The 21,184-nt window shown below is 40.9% G+C and overlaps 1 protein-coding gene across 1 annotated transcript in view; it reads right to left on the reverse strand.

Moving 5' to 3' along the window:
• The window catches only part of CFAP58 (cilia and flagella associated protein 58), a 110,277-nt gene that overhangs the window by 40,725 nt on the left and 48,368 nt on the right, over positions 1-21,184 (reverse strand). The window contains exons 12-15 of the mRNA XM_011957328.1: positions 16,402-16,542; positions 14,986-15,209; positions 12,034-12,145; positions 9,373-9,477 (exon numbers count right to left, since the gene is read on the reverse strand). Of these exons, the coding sequence (XP_011812718.1) occupies positions 9,373-9,477; positions 12,034-12,145; positions 14,986-15,209; positions 16,402-16,542 (582 nt within the window). The remainder of the gene's footprint in view (positions 1-9,372; positions 9,478-12,033; positions 12,146-14,985; positions 15,210-16,401; positions 16,543-21,184) is intronic.

A 21,184-nucleotide genomic window follows, 5' to 3' on the forward strand; every position in this document is an offset into this window, starting at 1 on the left:
AAACCAGACTTCCATCCAGTCAGTCATAAAATTAAATTATAGGGAAAGTTCACCTTGAAAGGGCAGGACCCAGATGCCAGCAAAGAAGCAATGATTTCCAGTTCAGTTCATGATTTATATCTCTGAGGGATATGCCCATTACCTAGGCCTCTAGATGCATGTAAAAGAACGCACGTGACAATTTGCTAAAGCAACATGAACCTGAACTACACCAAGGCAGTTTTCTCACCTGGACCATTTCAGTGTCACTGTTCATTAGGTAGTACGCTTCCACTCATCAACCCCCCCGCAATGTAATTAACTCTTCTAGTAATACATCACTACTTCCACACATTAAGGGAAAATGCCTCAGTATTCTCATCATTTTAATAAAATTTTCTGGGCAGGATGATCCAGTTTTATCAGTCTAGGAGGTCAAGCTTGTTTCCTTTCCCCAAAATGAGTCGCAGGCGGACCACGCATCATTTCACCCCCACCATCTGGCAAGCTAACAGTCATTGTGTACTCACCACCATGCGCTGCTGCCTGTGCATAGGGAAAGCACAGTGCCTGGCATATAGTAAGCACTCAAAGGATTGCTGTCATTAGAACACACTCAGGGCATGAACTACAGTATGATCATGTCATCTGGTTCCTGGCAGGTAACTGAAATGGCAGCAGGTGGGTAGAATAGAGGGAGGTCTAATGGGAACTTGGTTGGGAAAACGCCCCTCCTTTTCTAAAGGCAGATTGGCAATGCACACCTTAGGTGAATCACTGAGTGAGTAAAGAGGTCTACCTGGTTGGTAGTCCCCAGGACCTGCCAGGAGACCTGATCTCATGTAGCAGACACTTGTGGTACCCTGAGCCTCCTCCTCACAGCCCATCCTAAATTTCAAGATTTTGAGCTGACATGCCTGGTGCCCTGGGAGGACCCACAGTTCTCAGAATGCTCTAGCAGCTTCCACCTCAGGTGCATGGGTGCCAGTGTTTCTGCCTCAGGCCAGGGCTCCCCCTCAGTCTGCCTTTGGAAGCAGCTCGATGTCCCCAGAGGCAACTCAACTGGTGGGGAACGGGAACCATTGAACAAATGCCCAGTCCTCTTTTCTCTGATGGACAATTTTACCCTCTTTCCTGTGTGGTTCCTCAGAGGAATCTCAGTGGTACTGGAGCTCAGATGTCCATGGGGTGACCTGCTCCCTCCCCCTACACCCACTGGCTTTTCCTCCCTCCCCATCTCACTTTCCTGCTCCCCGACTCCAGCTTCCTGCAACTGCCTCCCAAATGCCCAGACCTCAAATCTTTGTCCCAGTGTCTGATTTGAAGAGACCCAAACTGAGACACCTGTCCACTCCAGAGCCTTGCTTAGAGTCCCATAGCATCCCAGTATCAGAGCCCTTGGCACACTGCCCTGTGGTTGCAGAGCTAAGAGGTCCTTCAAGGCTGGGACCGGGTCTGTGTCATTGGCCCCGGAATTCCGGGAGCTCAGTGACTGTGGTGGGCAGGCTGGCAATACAAAGTATTCCTGCTGCCCATTCATGGGGGTGGGGAGTGTTCAGAGACAACCCTTGGTATTTTTAACAATTCAGAGAAGACCTTTTCTGTTTTAGAAGAGTTTATAAAATAAAATCAAGAGTTATTAGCAGCAAGACAAAAGGCATCTTAAGAAAGCCCATCTTGCATGAAGCCCACCCACTCTGCCCCACAGAACACAGCCCCTGCTTCTCTGCCTCTCTGTTCACATCCTTAGAAGAATCCAGCCTTGCTCACCTCTGATTGCTGCTGCATAGCACCTACAGCCTGAACCTTCTCCTCCCTCCTTCTTTCCCTTTTGATTCTTGGGCTCTGAAAGTCTATCAAGGAATCACAACAAAGAACAAGATTATAGAAATCAAAACTAGTAAAGCCAACTGTGTGGCTGCTGTTTTTATTATGTCTCCTTCTCTCCCAGGCCTTGAAGCTAGACGTTGTAAACTATCCACTTGTGGGCCAAGGATGGTTGGCAAACTTGTTTCTGGGAGTGTTTTTAAGACCATCAATGTTTAAAACTCAGTATATTGAACATACAAATCTACATTTCCAGCTATTTAAAGTTTAAAGATTTGACAACATCAGCCTGCAGTTAGCTGGGGTGGGATTAGCTGCTTCCTAGGGATGCTTCCTAGGACTGGGGCCCATAGCCCACCACGTGCTGCCATCCCCACCACTCCCACTGGCCTCTGACCATAAGGCGCCTACCAGTTGGTGTTTCTGATCATGACATGCAAAATCCACCTCACTCTTTTCTTGTTACATGCCTGGCCCTGAGGGTAAGTGCATTTGAACTTGTTACCCCGTATTTAAGCATTTGGAAGAAACAATTTGAGCCGCTCTGAGTGTTCATCATGTTTTAAGTGCCTCTAGCAAGAGGTTAGAGCTTCCTACTCCAATGCTATCATGCCATATGCCCATTATTAGGAATGCCATGATGATGATGATGATGATGGTGATGATGTAAAGATACCCGGGTAGCAGATAGCAGTTACTCAAGGCATATATGCCTGTCTTATCCCACCGATGCCTTTGAAGAAAAAAAGAAGTCATTAATCCTGAAGGATTCAGACGAGATGAGGAACAAATGAAGCAACAACAGCAAGGAGAGGCCACCAGGAGGCATGCTTCAGGTACGTTTCCATTGCCCCTGCTTCTTTGAAGGGGAGAAGAGCTTGGTGAGCAGAAGAAAAGAAATCCTTCCCATCCATACCTTAGATTCCAATTCTGGCAAGAATACAGACTTCTTCTCCATCTTACCACTGAAGCTATAAAGTTAGTCTCCAGAACCATTTTCATGTTAATCCCAAGCAAGGGAAGAACTTTGAGCAGACCCACATGAATCAGCCTGCCTCCACAAACAAAAAGGACACTGACAAGTTGCATCAAGTTTATAGATCCATAAACCCACAGTAAATTCCAGACTCCTGCAAAGTCAGAAGTCAATAAAAAAATGCAAAGGCCACCTCTCAGAGAGCTCAAAGACAGAACTTAAATGACTGCAACAGACCACTTTCTGAAGGACCACAATTCTTCCAACCTTTAATAAATTGCTAGACAAATATTTGTGGATGAGAAATTAGGGATGTGATGATCAACAAGACAGACACCGGAACTCCTTTGTGAAGCTTATAGTCTAACAAGAAAGAGCCATTACATATTAATTACAATTACTTCATTAATTACGAGTATGATGAGTGGTATAAGGAAGAAGTCAAGTTACGGAAACTTATACCAAGACACCTAACCTAGGAAAAGGGGTTTTCCTAAGGAAAAAATATTTAAGCTAAGACCTAAAGGGTGGGCAGGAGTTGCCCAGGCAGAGAGCTGGTCCATCTATAATGAGCATCTGTGTGCCCAGTACAGTATCAGGTATTGGGATTAGAGAGGTGAACTGGGAAGTACCTCTCCTCAAAGAGTTCACAGGCAAGTGAAGCTTGAAAATAAGCTTCCATCATACCTGCTGGTTGGAAATAATGGGGTCTCTCTATCACCATGTAACAGATTAAACAGTTATTTAAAAACTGCTGTGAAACTCAGAAGAATTCAACCCAAAGTCTTCCTAATTGCAAAATGTTCTGTTGTGAGTGAGAGAACTTCTCTAATATTTTAATTTAAAAAGATGAAATTGAGAAACTGTCAAATCCTGTGGAACGCTTGAGGCTTCAGCAAGATAACAAGGCTTGTTGTCTGGGGATATGCAAGCTGCTGAGAAAAATCACAGCAGGCACAGGGCAGACCAACCATTCCAAATTCTAAATAAGGAATTGATTAAAAGGGATTGAGACAGGACATTAAACTTTGGAGGCCTGGAAAAACTGTATTGGTAATTAATGATATTAACAATAGTATTATTAATAACATTGTTAATGAGAAATAAGCATTCTATTAAACTTTTATGTGTACTAACACAATTCTATGGGTATATTATTGTCGCCAACTTATGGATGAAGAAACTAGTGAGTCAAGCAAATAAGAGATTTCTGTTTATGGCAATATGTCAGACTAAATAACATGAAAACTAATGTCTACAAAGCATTAGACATGCTGAGTAAAACAATTCAGCATGAGCTTTAATCACAAAACAGAGTTTGCCATTAGTTTGCTCAAGTGTCAAAATCAAAGCGTGAACTGCATGTTAGAACAGTGAATAGATATATATTGCAGCTATCCCTTGAGGGATAGTTGAACAAAGGGCTTGGATTTTTGTGGCCACAAGAAGGCAAAGGATAAGGTGCTGGCCCTGTGTGAAGCGGGTGTTAGTACTAAGATTCCTCAACATAAAGTTAATGACTTTTAAAAGTTTCACCCTCGGCAAAAAGATACAACAGATAGAAATCTACCCACTGGGACAGGAAGACCACAAGACCACAATTAAAAACCTAAGTAATTCTCCTGGGCTCTGGGTGGGAAAAAAAAAAGTTGCTTCCCTAAGAATTTGTATCCATGGATCTTTTGTCACAAGTGTTTGAGGTTCTAGTATATGTTAGCCAAGTAGTCCAAGAAGCCCAAGGTGAGAATTCAACATTAAAAAAAATTGTTCTAAGCAAGTGATATCTTCTAAGGCACCTGGCAGAAACAAATGAATGGACATTTCCTTAACCTAAACCATTCCCAAGTCCCCAAATAAAGGCTTTCTGAAAATGAGTTCACAATCCAAAATCACAAAATACGAAAGGAAAAGTCCACCATGAGTGAAAGTCAGCAGTCACAACAAATAGGAAAACCCCTCGAGAACTTCAATAATAGAACACTCAGATCAAGACTATGAAATAAATTCTTGAATTAATTGGGAACATAAAGGAAGGATGTAAAACATAAGAAAAGATCAAGAAACTATCAACAAAAACCAGGCATATGTGAAAAAGAATCTCTAGAAAATAAAAATAAAATAATTGAAAATAAAATCTCAATGGATTGACTATTAGCAGATAAGCACACTGAAAGAATTGGTAGACAAGAAGATTAAGATTAACACTTTGGGAGGCTGAGGCCAGCAGATCACTTGAGGTCAGGGGTTCAAGATCAGCCTGGCTAACACGACGAAACCCTGTCTCTACTAAGAATACAAAAATTAGCTGGGCATTGTGGTGGGTGCCTGTAATCCCAGCTACTCAGGAGGCTGAGGCAGGAGAATCGCTTGAAGCTGGAAGGCAGAGGTTGCAGTGAGCCAAGATTGCACCACTGCACTCCAGCCTGGGTGACAGAGTGAGACTCCATGTCAATAAATAAATAAATAAGATGAAGCTAAGAAAATGTAACATAAAGAGTTAAAGACAAGAAAAACATCAACTAGGTCAGTAAATAGGAAAAAAAGAATAAGAAAACCCAACGTACTTCTAATAAGACTTCCAGGAGGAGTGAATAAAGACACTAAAGCAGAGACTATTCGAAGACACAGGAATCCTCAGATTCAGGAAATGGAGTGTGTTCTGAACATGGTAAGCAAAACTAAATTAATACCCAAATGCATTGTTCTGAAACTCTGAAACATCAAAGGCAAAGAGAAGATCTAACTATCAAACAGAAGAAAAGGCAAGTCACCTAAAAAGAAGCAGAAACAATTAGATGTACAGCAGACTTCTCAATGACATCACTGGAAGCTGGGGACACAAAGGACCTACGTCTTCAAAGTGCAAATAGAAATAAGATTTCAAGTTAATCATTTACAAATAAGGCCAAATTTAAAACATTTTTAGACGAGCAAAGGAGAGTGTTAACCATTGAAAAAGATCTATTGGTTAAAGAACTATGAAAGGATATACTTCAAAAAGCCAGAAGTAAGGAATTGGAGATATATAGAAATAGAAAACAAAAGAACAGGTAAACATCTTGGTAAATCTTAGTAAACTGATTCCGTAACATAATAGTGGTGATGGCTGATTTTGGAAACAGCAGGGTAGCTGCAGTTACAGCATTCCAAATTCTTACACTGTTTGTAGGAAGGAGAAAGATGTTGATCAACTTTAGACTTTAGATCTGATGTCAACTATGCATGGTGAATTTTTCAGGGAATCCATGAAAAAGAAAAACAAAGGATTAAGGTATGTATTTAGGGGAATCAGAGACAGAGAATATTATACTGAGTGGTGGTAACTGTTGAGTAAAAGAAAAACTAAAAAGGGAATAGGTAGTAATGGTTAGCAGGGAGACCAGTAAACAGGAAAAACAGAACGTAAGGAAAACTCAGTCTGATAGAATTTTTTTGAGCATTACAAAAAAATCAGGGAAAATAAGAAGGTAGAAATAAACCTAAAATTATCAATAAACAAACTGAACACCAAGACAAAGATAAGATTGTTTTAATTACAAGAGATTGTTCTAAAGTACAAAGACACCAAAAGTTTAAAAGTAAAAATATAGGAAAACTACTTTTCAAAATCCAGCTGATTGGCCTCCCAACGTGCTGGGTTAATACTAGGCAAATTTGTAAGTAAAAATATTATTATGAGAGTTCTTATGTAATATGAAAGGAGCAATTCAACCAGGAAGAAATAAAAATTGTAATCTTATACTCACCTTATCATGATCTAAAATGTTCTTAAAGCAAAAAATGACAGAAAGAAGGAGAAATAGACAAATCTCCAAACTTTTTTCAGTGATTAGGCAGACAGAAAATTAGGAAAAGTACAGATGTGGACAATACAATTAACAAGGTTGATCTAATGAACAAATAGAGAACACTGAACCCAGAGCATTTAGAGAGTATGTATCTTTTTCAAACAGCAGGCGTCGGGTATAAAAACTGACCACTTAGTTGGTCACAAATCAAGTTCAACAAATTCCAAAAAATCTGTATAATACAGACCACAATGCAGAAAGGTGAGAAATCAGTAAGTAAAAGATAACTTAAATACATACATATTTGGAAATTTTAAAATACACTTTTAATTATCCTAAAATATCATAAAATATCTCCTAATTATTATCAGGAGAAATAGTGAATATTTTTTAAGACTTATTGTCAAAGGAGAAGTAATTCTGAAAATATACTACACTTAGGACTAAATGAAAATTCCCCATATCAAAACCTGTGGAAAGGAACTAAATTTTATTTTATTTTATTTTATTTTATTTTTTTGAGACAGGGTCTCTCTGTGTCACCTAGGCTGAGGTGCAGTGGAACAATCACAGCTCACTACAGCCTCAAATTCATGGGCTCAAGCAATTCTCCCACCTCAGCCTCCTGAGCAGCAGGGACTAAACGTGTGCACCCCCACACCTGGCTAATATTTGTATTCTTTGTAGAGACAAGGTTTTGCCATGTTGTCTAGGCTGGTCTCGAACTCCTGGGCTCAAGCAATCCACTCCCCTTGGCCTCCCAACGTGCTGGGATTATAGGCGTGATCCACTGCACCCAACCCTAAATACATTATTTGAAAGACATTTTATAACTGAAATATTTATATTAGAAGAGAAGACTGAACATCAATGATCTGAGCATTAACCTTAAAATGGTAGAAGAACCCAGTAAACCCAGGGTATATAGAGGGAAGGAAATAATAAAGTTAAAGCAGTCCATGAAATATAAAACAAACTTACAATACAGATGCTTGGCAAACATAGGATTTGGTTCTTTTTAAAACTAACAAAGTGATAACAGAACAAACAAGGTAGTGAAGCAGTAGAAAGTGTGAGCTCTGGAGTGACTGCCTGGACCAAGTCCCACCCTAGCACTTACCAGCTGCACAGACTTGGGAAACAACTTATGGCTAGCATCAGGGAAAGCCCAGTGCCACGTACTAATCGGTTACCCTTACAAGACATCCAAACTATGTACTCTGATTAGAGTATCCTTCTCCCGTTATTTAAAAAACAGGTATTATTATTTCCATTTTACAGATGGGAAAACTGAGATTTGTACAATGTATGTAATTCTCTTAAAGTCATGAAATGATCAAGAGTTGAAACTGATTTAACACCAGATCTTTCTGGACTCCAAAGTCTACTCCCTTAACCACCACAGTAATCTACAAGAGAAGAGGAAAATCCCTGTTGGCCATTCAGTGTCGTGATATTCTGGAAGGTTATTTACTGTATACCCAACTTTAGGGTAAATATCTTTCTTAAGGTAAACTGTAAAACAAAAGGAGCAAATGCCTCTTACTCATATATAGAAGTTCCTACTCCTACTAATATTAACCTAGTGATTAAAATTATGGGCTTTGGGACTGGGCACAGTGGCTCACACCTATAATCCCAGCACTTTGGGAGGCTAAGACAGGCAGATCACTTGGGGTCAGGAGTTCAAGACCAGGCTGGCCAACATGGTGAAACCCCATCTCTACTAAAAATACAAAAATTAACCAGGCATGGTGGCGCACACCTGTAATCCCAGCTACTCAGGAGGCTGAGGCAGGAGAATCACTTGAACTGGGAAGAAGAGGCTACAGTGATGGTGCCACTGCACTCCAGCCTGGGCAACAGAGCAAGACTGTCTCAAAAAATCAATTAATTAATTAAAGGCTTTGGAATCCAAAGTAACATGAATAATTGCTAATATTTATTAGACACCATGTTACCATGGATAATACTAAACTCTTTCAATCCTCACAATATCCATTTTCACAGGTTCTGTTATTGTCCCATAATACAGACCAAGAACAATGAAGTTAAACTGACATAGCAACTGGCAGTATTCCAAACCAAGCCATCTAACTTCAAGAACTGACATTCTTATCCACACTCATCTCGTGGGTCCTGATTTCCTTGGCCATCAGCTGGGGATGACCATACCGCTTCCTGAACTGCAAAGAGGACATGAGACCAAGCAGGTAAAGCCACCAGCATATCTGGCATGCAGTAAGTGATGATGATGATGGCGGTGAGGAAGACGGTGATGGTGATGGTGATGATGACAGCTGGCCCTTGCAAAGATATAGGCCTAATTGCTACAGAACAATTTACTGCATGAAATCCTCAAAAAGAAATTTCTCCTTCCATTTCACTCACACAAATCTTCGTGTGAACAGATCACTTGTGCTCTATGAGAAAGCTTATTTTCAAAATCAAAATCACAGCATTTTGCATTATGTGAAGATATGAAGAAAAAAGTTTAAAAGAATCTGATAAATAAAACTATAGAGAAGTGTGGGGGGCGGGGCTGCTCACATTACCCATTGCAGTAAGTCTAGCCTTGAACTTAATTTTCCAGAATTCTTGAAATATCAGTGATCGCAACATAAACGACCAATTAATCAGACTGTGCTTGTTCTCTATGTGTGAGTCACTGTTGCCATCTACAGTTAAATATGGGACATGCAATGCTGCCAAATAACTGACTAATTCTAAGAACGTAGTCCTGGAGATGGTGGTGCTAAGGCAATCCACTTGTACAGTGAGTACAGAAAACAAAAATGCTACCTGTAGGAGCAGCTCTTTTTCAACCACCTCTTCAGTCTTGCTGATGAGACGCTTCTGCAGGGTGTGAATTTTCTGTATCAGCTCAAATGCATTGGGGTCGCTGGCCTGTCCAAGGGGAATAACAATAGCAGCTGAGATATCATCAACTTCAAAGCACTGAGGTCTCTATGTAAAATGTACATTGTCTTATTAAAATCTATTGCAAACCTGCAGACCTAATACAGAGAGAATTAGAACCAAAAATAAAGTATAATAGATGAGATAATCATAAATTCCTGTCCCCAAAAAGGCAGACTGCAGTTTTCCTAATGTTTTATCTATGGCATTAGTTATTCTATAAATACAAAGTAAATGTGTTTATTCCACCAGTGGGAATAACAATAATGGTAGCTAATATGCTCGATGTATGATTCTTTGCCACCATGCAGATACTATGCTAAGTGCTTTTTATACAACATTATACTTTAGCTGCAGGACAGCCCTAGAAGACAGTATGTCTTTTCCTTTTATACCCATATGACAACTGAGGCTGAGAGAAACTAAGTCATTTACCCAGGCTGGCAAGGCTCAGAGCTGGAGTCAAGCCCAAATACGCCAAGCCCCAAAGCATAGTTCTCAATTCCTATGCTCTGCGGCTTACCCTACCGTCTCCTCTGCTTACTTGATTTTCCAGAATTCTTTGTTTTGTTTGAGACAGGGTCTCACTCTGTTGTCCAGGCTGGAGTGCAGTGGTGCGATCGTGGCTCACTGCAGCCTCGAACTCTGGGGGATCAAGCAATCCTCCTGCTTCAGTCTCCCAGTAGCTGGGACCACAGGCACGTGTCACCACACCGGGTTAATTTTTTTGTAAAGACAGGGTCTCACTAGGTTACTCAGGCTGGTATCCAACGCCTGGGCTCAGGCAGTCCTCCTACCTTGGCCTCCCAAAGTGCTGGGATTACAGGTGTGAGCCACTGCGTCCAGTCCCTAGAATTCTTGAATGGAATGAGACAGAGCTCCCTAAATTCACTCAGCCTTAGGATTCTCCTTTGGTAATTGTCAGCAGGAAGATTCACTGCAGTCTGTGATGGGGATGGTTTCCAGGATGTGGACTTCTGCTAATCATTGGCAGCAGAACACTACCATGGCATTTAGCTCTGAAATGGAATTATCAGTCCACAAAGCTCTGATGATCCTTCACTAGTTGTGTACAATTCAAACAAGATATACAGTTATAAATTGGTAATTTGTCCTCTAGACTTTGAGCCAAGGCTTCACTTTCAACTGTACTGACATTTTGAATTAATCTAATAGCTAAATATTTTCAACTGCCTCCCAGAGTCTCTATTTTCTAATTTTTCTAATAGAAATTGATGTGGAATTGGAAACTTTAAAGATCTGCATGAAAACACACAGAATAAACTAATGTGACAGTAAATGAATTTAAAATCTTCATCTCCGCTTCTGCAGACATATGCATATTACTATTGGGTTAGTAAACTACATCACTCTTGGCATTTGAAGAGGAAGGAATGAGGGTCCAAAAGGGAAAAGAAAAAGAGATGCCATTGACTCTGACTTTGCGTGAGAAATACTAAGCAGTGCCAACTGATAGCCATCTATTGGGACTAGATTTGGCACACATTCACCTGGCAGGGCTGGATGCTGTTAAAATTCAGGCCTCGTGTTTACATAACAATTTATAATGCATTATCCTTAATGCTTTCTTCATTAAAAGGAAAAAATAAAAATGAAAAACAAAAATCTGCCTGGCTGATTTTCTTTCTTATAAGGAAACAGTAAAAATTAAAATCAAAAATAACGGAATTTTTATTTTTTCCTCTCTTAAAGGTCCCTATGTAAAATATATATTGTCCTTTCCGTTCTTAAAGAAAAAAAATAAAAATGAAAGACAAAAATCTCCCTGGCTGATTTTCTTTCTTATACCTGCCCTGCTTTATCTTACATGACATACTTACATCTTCCAATACCCTGATCATTCATCTAGTTGAAGGCCCTTTTGGCATCCACATTGCTAGTTACAACTAAAGGAGATAGCTTTCTTTTCCTTGAATAAGCAGAGTTTGTCTTTAACTGTTATTTTCAGTGCTGGTGGTAATGACTACCAGAAAGTCATAGAAAAAAATTAAATATGAAGTTGATTATCCATCCCCTTCCAATGAGACTTTAGCTGTGTCCCCAGATTCTAAGAGAAAGGGCTTGGCTAACACAATGCTTTCAACAAGAGGGCAGTTCACAAAACCGTATTTTCTGTAAGTAATAAAAGGATGCAAAGATCAATTGAAAGATGGTAGAGATGCTGGTGACCAACATCACTAAAGGCCATGAACATCCAAGACTAATAGGCAGCCTCAGGATAACTAGTTAACCAAAACCTACCCAAGCCAGAAAAATACATGTCAGTTGGTGAGGCAGGTTCACAGCTTTCACTGGGCTTTCTTTAGGTAGAAAGGATTTTGTGCAAGACTTTTAAAACAAAACCCAAATGAACCATCTGGTTCTGAGAGAACTCAATTTACATCTGATCCAGCCTTACATTTTAGGTGACAATTTGCATAGCATTAAATAAAACCTCGCTTCTCGTTGTGCTTTAGGTTAGAAGCTTCGCGTGGGATAGGAGGAGAGATTTGGGGATGGGGAGAACGCACTGCCAGATGTTACCTCGAGCTTCCTCCATCTGTGCACATTCATGGGATTCTCCAGCTCCTCCTCCAGGGCTCGGCAGCGTGTCCTCTCCTTCAAGAATTCTCTTTGCATGTGAAAAAACTCCTGTCTGAATAAGACAAGCTTGATTTTGCAAAGAATTATCCACCCGTGTGAATATCTCTTTAATTGGTTGCATACACACTATGTCTTATATAAAAAGCTGGAATTAGGGAGAATATTGTGAACACTGGGACCAGTCTCCTAAATCTGGGCAAGACACAGATGATATTAATTCTTGCAGAGCTCAAGAATTGGCTTAGCTTTCAAAAAAAAAAAAAAAAAGTGCCAGGGCTTCAGAGTCAGAGTCATGATTCTGGATACTCAAGAAATGTATAAGTATATGAAAGGAAAAAAGGGCAGGGGGATTGTATTAGTCTTTTCTCACACTGCTAATAAAGACATACCCAAGACTGGGCAATTTATAAAGGAGAGAGGTTTAATGGACTCACAGTTCCACATGGCTGCAGAGGCCTCGCAATCATGGAGGAAGACAAAGGGAGAGCAAAGGAACATCTTACGTGGTGGCAAGCAACAGAGCTTCTCTAGGGGAACTCCCATTTATAAAAACCATCAGATCTCGTGAGACCCATTCACTACATCACTACAATGAGAACAGTATGGGGGAAACTACCCCTGTGGTTCAATGATCTCCACCTGGCCCCCATCCATGACACGCGGGGATTACTACAATTCAAGGTGAGATTTGGGTGGGGACACAGAGCCGAACCATTTCAGCAGTGAATTATGAGAGCTTCAATATACTGTTTAACGTTTCTAAATGTCTCTATAGTGGTAATAAGTGAACAGGCTACAGTCCACAAACCCAGCACCTGACAGCAATATGCTGAGGCTCGGGTGATAACCTAACACCAGTCAGGGCATACATCTCCACCCTCACTACACATTGCAATCCCTTGGGGAGCTTTGAAAACTACCTCTTCTCCTGGACCCAATCCTTAGAGGGATTCTGTTTCATGGTCTAGCGTGGGTCCCTGGCTTCATAGGTCTTGAAGTCCTGCCGGTAATTCTCACATGCAGCCCAGGTTGAGAAACCTAAGTTAGGAGTTGTGATGATACTTTATCTTGAGTTCCACAACTGTGCACAGATGGCTGAAAAAGTCCTGCATATCTAGCTCTGGCTGAAATACACTGCTAAAATCTTCAGAAATCTCTAGTTGATAGGTAACATGCCATAGCCATCATCAGTGTTTGCGAGCTGGCTGTCGCCCTATCGAATGAGATGTTGGGAGGCAGAGAAGAAGCAAGCACTTGCATTGACACGGGCAATAAGGATATTATTATCTGTCCTCATCTGCTGCAGGGGTGCAGATTACTAATACTAAGCCATCTCTTTTACTTAATCGCTTCATTTAAACCAATAATGCAACTTCCCCTCATTAGCAAGACAAACCATTAGAATTAACTGCATGATGTTCACTCAACAGGGCGCTCAGAGCAAGCTGCTTAGAATTAAAAGCATATTTGTAACACTTCAATTTTCTAGAATGTCATCAGAAGGGGAGGGCAGAAATATTAGCTACCATATTTGATGGCCTGCTTTGTACTAGACTCTGTACATGGCACATTGATTTGTTTTGCTGTTTAATTGTGACTACAAGTCCAAAGCTCAGGGAGGTTCAGTGACTTGCCCAAGGTCACACAGCTTGTAGGTAGCAAGACAGATTGGAATTCATGCTAGCTTGCCTCCAACCTTTATTAAGTTGTCTTCCCATTGAAAAGAAAAATAAAATATATTATCAACAAACTAGCAATACTGAACGGGAATGGATAAAATTTTGTCCTTTGCGTATGTAATAAAATAACTCATGGCTGACAAGTTTAGCGATGGTTTGGAGACTATTCAATAGTTACTTAGAATTAATCCATTTGTCTCCAAAATGTCTATGGTGGTATCTCTGGGTAGTAAACTTATGAGTGATTTTCTAAACACTTCTTTATATTTTTTCTGCATTTCTCACATTTTCTACAGTGAATCTGTACTACTTTCATCATCTGAAATACAAGCAACTCCAAAAAAAAAAAAGAAAGAAAAAGAAAAAGTATTGATCTATCCTTGATAGTGGCAACCTTGCTATTCCTGAATATATTCATTGCATTTAAATATACAAACTATCTTCTAACCCAATTGATTTGAGAAGCAGATCCAAACCATGTCCTTATTCCAAGATGGTCAAGGATACTGTCCATCTACAAGTCTGTGGGGACTAAGGATAGCTACTGAGAAAATACCTGAACTCTTATTTGGTTTCCTGCAATTGCCTTTATAAAACATGGTGACGTTTTCCCAAAGGGAAAGTAGATCTTGTGTAATGCAAGATTTCAAGAAAGAAGAAGGCGCACTAAGCTAAAGTGAAAGCTGCAGAAGATAAATCAAGAGTGAGATATAAAATTTGGCCGCCTTCTAAGGAAACGAAGTTTTCAAGTAGTGATAAAATTACATTTTCCACCTCTTTTCTTCCTGTATATAATTCCAAGAAAAAGATGTGCAAATGTTACCAGATTAAATTTCAATATTGATGCTCCCTCTCTTGCATACTGACGTATTAAAGAAATTCGAGAAAGCTCATTGGGGGAAAAAATTTCTGAATTGTAACTAATTTCCTTAAAAATTATTTTCTAAACCCCAGAATGTGGTTTTTTAAAAAGCTTTCTGCACTTGCCCGTAGCCCCTGAAGGAAGCTGGTTCATTTTTGTGACACAGCATGGGAACAATGGAGACGTTATGGAAAAGCTGTTCTTATCATTCGTTAATAATTTTATCCTGTAAACTTCATTCTGTACAACTAGATAAAGACCTTCAATGAGCAACAAGCATGACTACGAAGTGATTTTAGGAGTTCCCCATGTTGCACTGTGCCCTCAGCCCTGAGATGTATTATCTATTACCTGAGTTCTTCAACATTAGCCACACTCGTGGCAAGAATCCCCTTTTCCCGGCGAAGCTTCTTGATCTCAAGTTTGAGGATTCTCATGTCCTCCAACCTCTGGTTGTACTGGCTCTCCCCTTTATTCAGCACAGACTGCTGGATCTTGATCTTCTCATAGAGCAAAGCTAACTCATCATTGCGCCGAACAAGCTGAGACCCCAGGATATCTCTCTCGCTGATGACCTAGGAAGGTAAGGAGGGGCATGGCCACCAGGAAAGGAGAAGCCTTAGCTTTTCATTGTGGCAGCACTATTCATTCAATGAGTATCTTTCGAACACTCACATGTACTGGGCACTACGTGGGCTGGGCACTGGAAAGGGCTGGCTAGACAATCAACACTGGACCCCTCCCACTAGAGTTTTTGAAAACACCATACAACAAATAATCCTTAATAATATTAATAATAATAGTCCAAGGCTGGGTACAGTGGCTCATGCATGTAATCCCAGCACTTTGGGAGGTCAAGGCAGGTGGATCACTTGAGGCCAGGGGTTCGTGACCAGCCTGGCCAACATGGTGAAACCCCATCTCTACTAAAAGCACAAAAATTAGCCAGGTACAGTGGCAATATCTGTAGTCCCAGCTATTCAGGAGGCTGAGATGGAAGGATCACTGGAGCCTGGGAGAAGAAAGTTGTAGTGAGCCAAGATGGTGCCACTACATTACAGCCTGGGTGACAGAGAAAGACTCTGTCTCAAAAATAATAATAATAATAATAGTCCAATCATCTAATAATCTTTAGCCTATGTATGTGTCGTTGTATTTATTTCCAAATCCCTTATATTTATAAATGCTCAAATCTGAATGACTTCACGGCGGGCTAGCTCTTGCCAAGTTCCACTACTTCCTTCTATCTTGCACTGGCCAACTTTTCTCTGCCAGGTCCCTGAAAGCAGTTAAATTTCTAACCCCCAAATTATGCATTTGGGTTTCTATCTCCCAAATTGTTATTTTCATTTTTTTCATGTTGGATGGGTAATGTGCTGACACTGTGATAAGGTGTGAGGGAGGCATATCTTACACATACATGTGAACATCCAGTCAAGATCAAATCATGTAATTATTCATTGCAATTATATGTGAGCAACTGTATTATACTAGAATGCAAGCTCCTTGAGGATGAACCATATTGTCTTGGTGGCCAATGTGGTCCTAGTGCCTAGAGGAGTGACTGAGACATGGGAAGTGCTCATAAATATAAGTCAAATAAAGGAGTGAATATTTCATAATTAATCAATACAAGATGGGTCTCTGCTGCTGTTCTTCCAATAGGGCTGGTTGGCAGAGCTTAGAGAGGAAGGAGGGTTCAAAGGGCGGAATTAAATACTCGTGTCTGTTGACAAGGTCTGCAAGTCTGACGAGGAGGTGCTCTACCTGGTCTAATTCCTTCTTCTGTCTCAACCTCTCCCCGTCAGCCTCAGCAATTATTCGCAGGAGTTTTCTCTCTTCAGCTTCTTGCTTTTCAATAAAGTGTTTGGTCTCCAGGGCTTGTTGTCTCAGCTTCTGCAGCTCAGCCTGACAAAGAGTGGAAGATACAGGCAAATTTCAATTCATTACAGCACAAACCAGGACGACAGGGCCTGGATTCAGATGTACAGTTGTGCTTCTTACTCTTTCCTCTGATGTTTCATTTAACACAGTTTGATCACTCTCACAAGCAAAACAAGCTTACAACACACACACACACACACACACACACTCACTCATAAGGAAATAGTAATGAACATTACAGTCATCATGTTTATTCTGAGTTGTGCCCTTGAGGGATTTCTATCATTTTTCTATATATGTGTAGCAGGGGCTTCATTGGTATTCAGCAGCACTCCATCTCTTACCGGCTAAACACCAGGAGAATTCACAAAGAATAGTGCAGAGCAGGATGTGGGGGTAAGGACAGGGAAGGCCTCCATGTGTACCTGTAATGTCCCTAACACCACCAGCACATGAACCGCAAAGATAAAGCCCTTTGTAAGCAAAATTAAACTACTCAAAGATAATAACTGTCTATCTTATAAAACATCCTAATGAAACAGAAGGGATGTCATTTATAAAAAGATATACAGATTCTACTTCTATGGCACTTCCAACCCAGATGAGAGGATAAGATAGACAAATATTAGGCAAATATTAAGAAGTCCAGGCAATAATTTGTCAGCGTCTTGATGATCACACAGAGTGAACTGATATTATGGGAGGTCAAAGAAAAAGTCATCCTTAGACTGGGGGTAGCAGGGATGCTTTCTCAGAGAGCTCAGACCTGAATCTGGCCCCTAAGTTTATACGAAATCATAGGAATTATGGAGAAAGGGTGCTATGGACTGTTAAGTTTCAGCAGGACAATTTGTCTCATCAAAGTGCACATTCACTTCTATTCCACAAGTTTGTTTGTGACCTACCATATCCCAGGCATGATACTAGGCATTTGCATAGCTACTCCTGTCTCCATTTAATGCAATTACAGAGACAAAAGCAAATAACTTGCCCAAGGTCATGGAGCTTCTAAGTAGCAGATTGAGATTCCAACCCAGATCTTTTGATTCCAAAGCCTGTGCTCCTTCTACTGTCATCACCCAAGAGTTCCAAATTAAATATAGAAGACAGGCAAGACTTGAGGGATTCGCCTTCCATTGAAGATGATGAATAACCAACAACAGTGTGAAAATGCTATCTATCTATGTGAAAAGGACATGGGTGTACACATAAAGGTGTTTATATTTCTGCCTGGGGTTTAGAGGGAAGAACCAGTCAGGTCACTGGCAGTCGACAGATATTGCCAACATGGAGGGGTATGTGTTGTGAGAGCAGGGCATTCAGCAGTCAGGCTTGTGAGAACAAAGGCATGCAAACTATAAAGTACCTGGTGTGTTCACCAAATAGTGAAACAGCCAATATGGCTGAATTAGAGAGCTAGGTAGGGAATAGCTGGAGGCAAGGCTCACAAACAGCTAAGGCAGACAGGGAAAGGCCTTGTGTGCCAGGCACTATGTAGGGCATGCAGTGGGGGAACCAAAGTTACGTATGTTACAGGAAAGAAGAATATGCATTTGAGAGGTTCCATGCCCAACTGGGATGGATAAGGGATATCACAGACCAGGTCAGAACAAGAAGAAGCAAATGAGGAGGAAGAGTTCTGCTTTCCCTCATGCTGGAATCACAAGGGAGATGACAAGATAATATTAAGGTTTCAACTTGTCAATGGCTTGCAAGTTGGCAAATGTCAGTAAAAGAGTAATAATTTTTTCCTTCAAGTAAGTATTTGGACCCCCGCCTACCTAGAAATGACACCCAGATGATGGAAACCTCATACTTTAAAGTGCCTTTGAACCAACCCAGCTTTAGTTACGGTCTGTCCCTGCACTATGAAAACCAGAAGTCATTAATTGTACACCTCAGACTTATCCAAACAGTAAAAGACACTGTGTACCTCGTAACAGATGTGTAATGTCACAAACTGAATGCAACCAGCTACTATAAAACCAAGGGTTTCTTTTATGACATTTTTTTTGTTCATTTCATGAAACATGTTTTGGTCTAGGGATAAGCAAAAGGAAATACTTATTGAGAAAAGATCGCATCTAGTATTTACCATTTGGGGGGATTATCTGTTAGGAAAGAGCGCAAAGAACCAGCCTTTCTGTTTCTATAATCATTTAAGGTGACAGCAAAAACAGCAATAAAATACCTGTTTTGCTCATGCTTTCTTTAATAAAACTTTTATTTTCCCAGATGTGCAACATTCACTTCCCTGTTCTTAAGTGCCAAGAGCTGATCAGAATCCATCAGCAGAACAAAATGAAACTCCTGTTATATGAAAATGCAATCAACAGTGTGTAAAAGTATCTGTCTGAAATGTAAAACCACTCGTGCATTTGGCATTGCTTCGTACTTTTTTCATAATATATCAAAATTCTGAGTGGTCTCTTTATGTCATAAATGTATGGGCTGTAAACAAGATGTGTCATTAGATGTTGGCAGCAAATGTTAACATCAACAAAATATCTTGGGTCTAATGCATTTAGCAGTTATAAATCTGAGCCATCTCACTCAGGAAGGATGGCAACAACCACTACGCATTCAAAAGCTCATCAAACAACGCCCTAGGTGGGACCTGAGGTTTCTGCACCTATCCAAGTGTTACTGGTGGTATGAAGTCGTAACGAGATGGCAGGACACAGCCTCTACTCACCACTTCCATGATTATACAATTTTGCAATAGGCATTATGGATTATCTGTAACCAGATTTGGCTATGGGCATAAATCATATCTCAAGAGTCATACTTGTAGAATTTCTCCCATTCATACATGATCTCAACATGAGTTTCATAGAAATTATCTATTTAAATCTAGCAAAGCAAATAGTACCACCTGAAGTCTTCTAGCCATGAGAATAATTAGGCTCTCTCTCTCTCTCTGTCTCACATGGATGACAGCTCCCCATCCATGGTGAGCTACAGAGTCCACTAAGTAAAAGCATATGGTGCCCTGAAGCCAGGCCCTAATGTGGTGCTGAGCTCTGGACACAGAGAATCTGCTGATGAATTATTCACCAAGAATCAAAGTGCTGTCAGATACATGTGGGATGATTGGAAAGAGACAAGGCAGAAGCAGGGGCTTGTTAGGACCGGAAGGCAGACACTCCAAATGAGATGGCTCCTTCAGTGCTGATGAAACAAGCCTGGGACACAATGGGCAGATGAATGCAGACACAGCAACGTCTACAGAGAACTATTGACATCCTGTCATAACCATAATGTGCTGATAGCGTACAGGATCCTCAGGCATCAGTGGAGGCTAGCAGCAACAGAAAAACTAAAAGAAACATGGAAGAACAAGATTTGTCTGCTGAAGGGGATGAATGAAGATGAGGATGACCTACTAAAGATAGTCGTTTGCCCATCAGCTTGGAAAAGTCCTACATTGGTTGTCCTGTCCAAGGGTATCTCACAGGCTACCTAGCAGGCGAGGGCTTGCCCCTCTGGGAGGGATTACGTACCCACGTAGCTTTGTACAACTTGCAATAATAAGATAAATGTCTCCTGGAGCAAAGTTACTAGAAAATCTGCCCTTTCCCTCAGGGTTTTGGTTGGCAGACTTTAGATGCATGAAATCCAGGGACCTGTGTGAAATGTGATTCATTCTTAGGCTAAAAAAGTCAAGAGGCTAAAACTCAACATTTGAGCTGTCGTATTTTTCTAGAGAATGTCAAACAGGCTTAATGATAGGCCAAAATTATCCAGTCAGAGCACCATTGCAAGTCACCCTTGGATAGCCTCAAATAATAAATCAGGGAGGCCTCTGTCTTTGCTCCTCATTCTTGCCTTCACGGGAAATGCAGGGAGAAACAGCATCCTAGTTCCACAGTAAGTCCAAAGCAATCATCTTCCTATAATCGATGACCCAAAGCCATCCAGACCTGGGATTCCCCATTTGGAGCAGTCTCTGGAGCAGAAGCCTTTTCATCATCCTTCATGTTCACCAGCTACCAAATCTGCTGGCCCAGGTCCAAACAATATAGGACTCTATTGCCCTGTATTTTATTTTATTATGATGTTTCTTTGGAGCTTTATGTGTAGACACCTGATGGCACAGGCCATAAATGAAACAAATATTAGCTAAAGTCAAACTCCGAGGAATTAGGAATAATTGATATTTTGTATAGGACATTTGTTCTAAAGCAGGATTTTGTAGAATGACATTAGTTCCAACTTGGACCCCATTATGGGGTAATAATTAATCTTTTGAATAGAGTATTACAGGGAAAGTAAGAGATGAGACCTAATGCCATCCTTTAAAGGGAAAGAGATGATGCACCAAATGGATTACACTGAGCCTTGCTAACACAGTCCATAACACTCATGGGTGAAGCAATGTTTAAAATAAGTTTCTTGAGGTCCCGGAGCAAGATGGCCGAATAGGAACAGCTCCAGTCTCCAGCTCCCAGTGCAAGCGACACAGAAGATGGGTGATTTCTGCAGTTTCAACTGAGGTACTGGGTTCAACTCACTGGGGAGTGCTGGACAATTGGTGCTGGTCAGCTGGTGAAGCCCGACCAGCGAGACCTGAAGCAGGGTGAGGCATCGCCTCACCTGGGAAGCGCAAGGGGGAAGGGAATCCCTTTTCCTAGCCAGAGGAACTGAGACACACAACACCTGGAAA

Source organism: Colobus angolensis, unplaced genomic scaffold (assembly GCF_000951035.1).
Source record: "Colobus angolensis palliatus isolate OR3802 unplaced genomic scaffold, Cang.pa_1.0 Scaffold44, whole genome shotgun sequence".
Lineage (NCBI taxonomy): Eukaryota > Metazoa > Chordata > Mammalia > Primates > Cercopithecidae > Colobus > Colobus angolensis.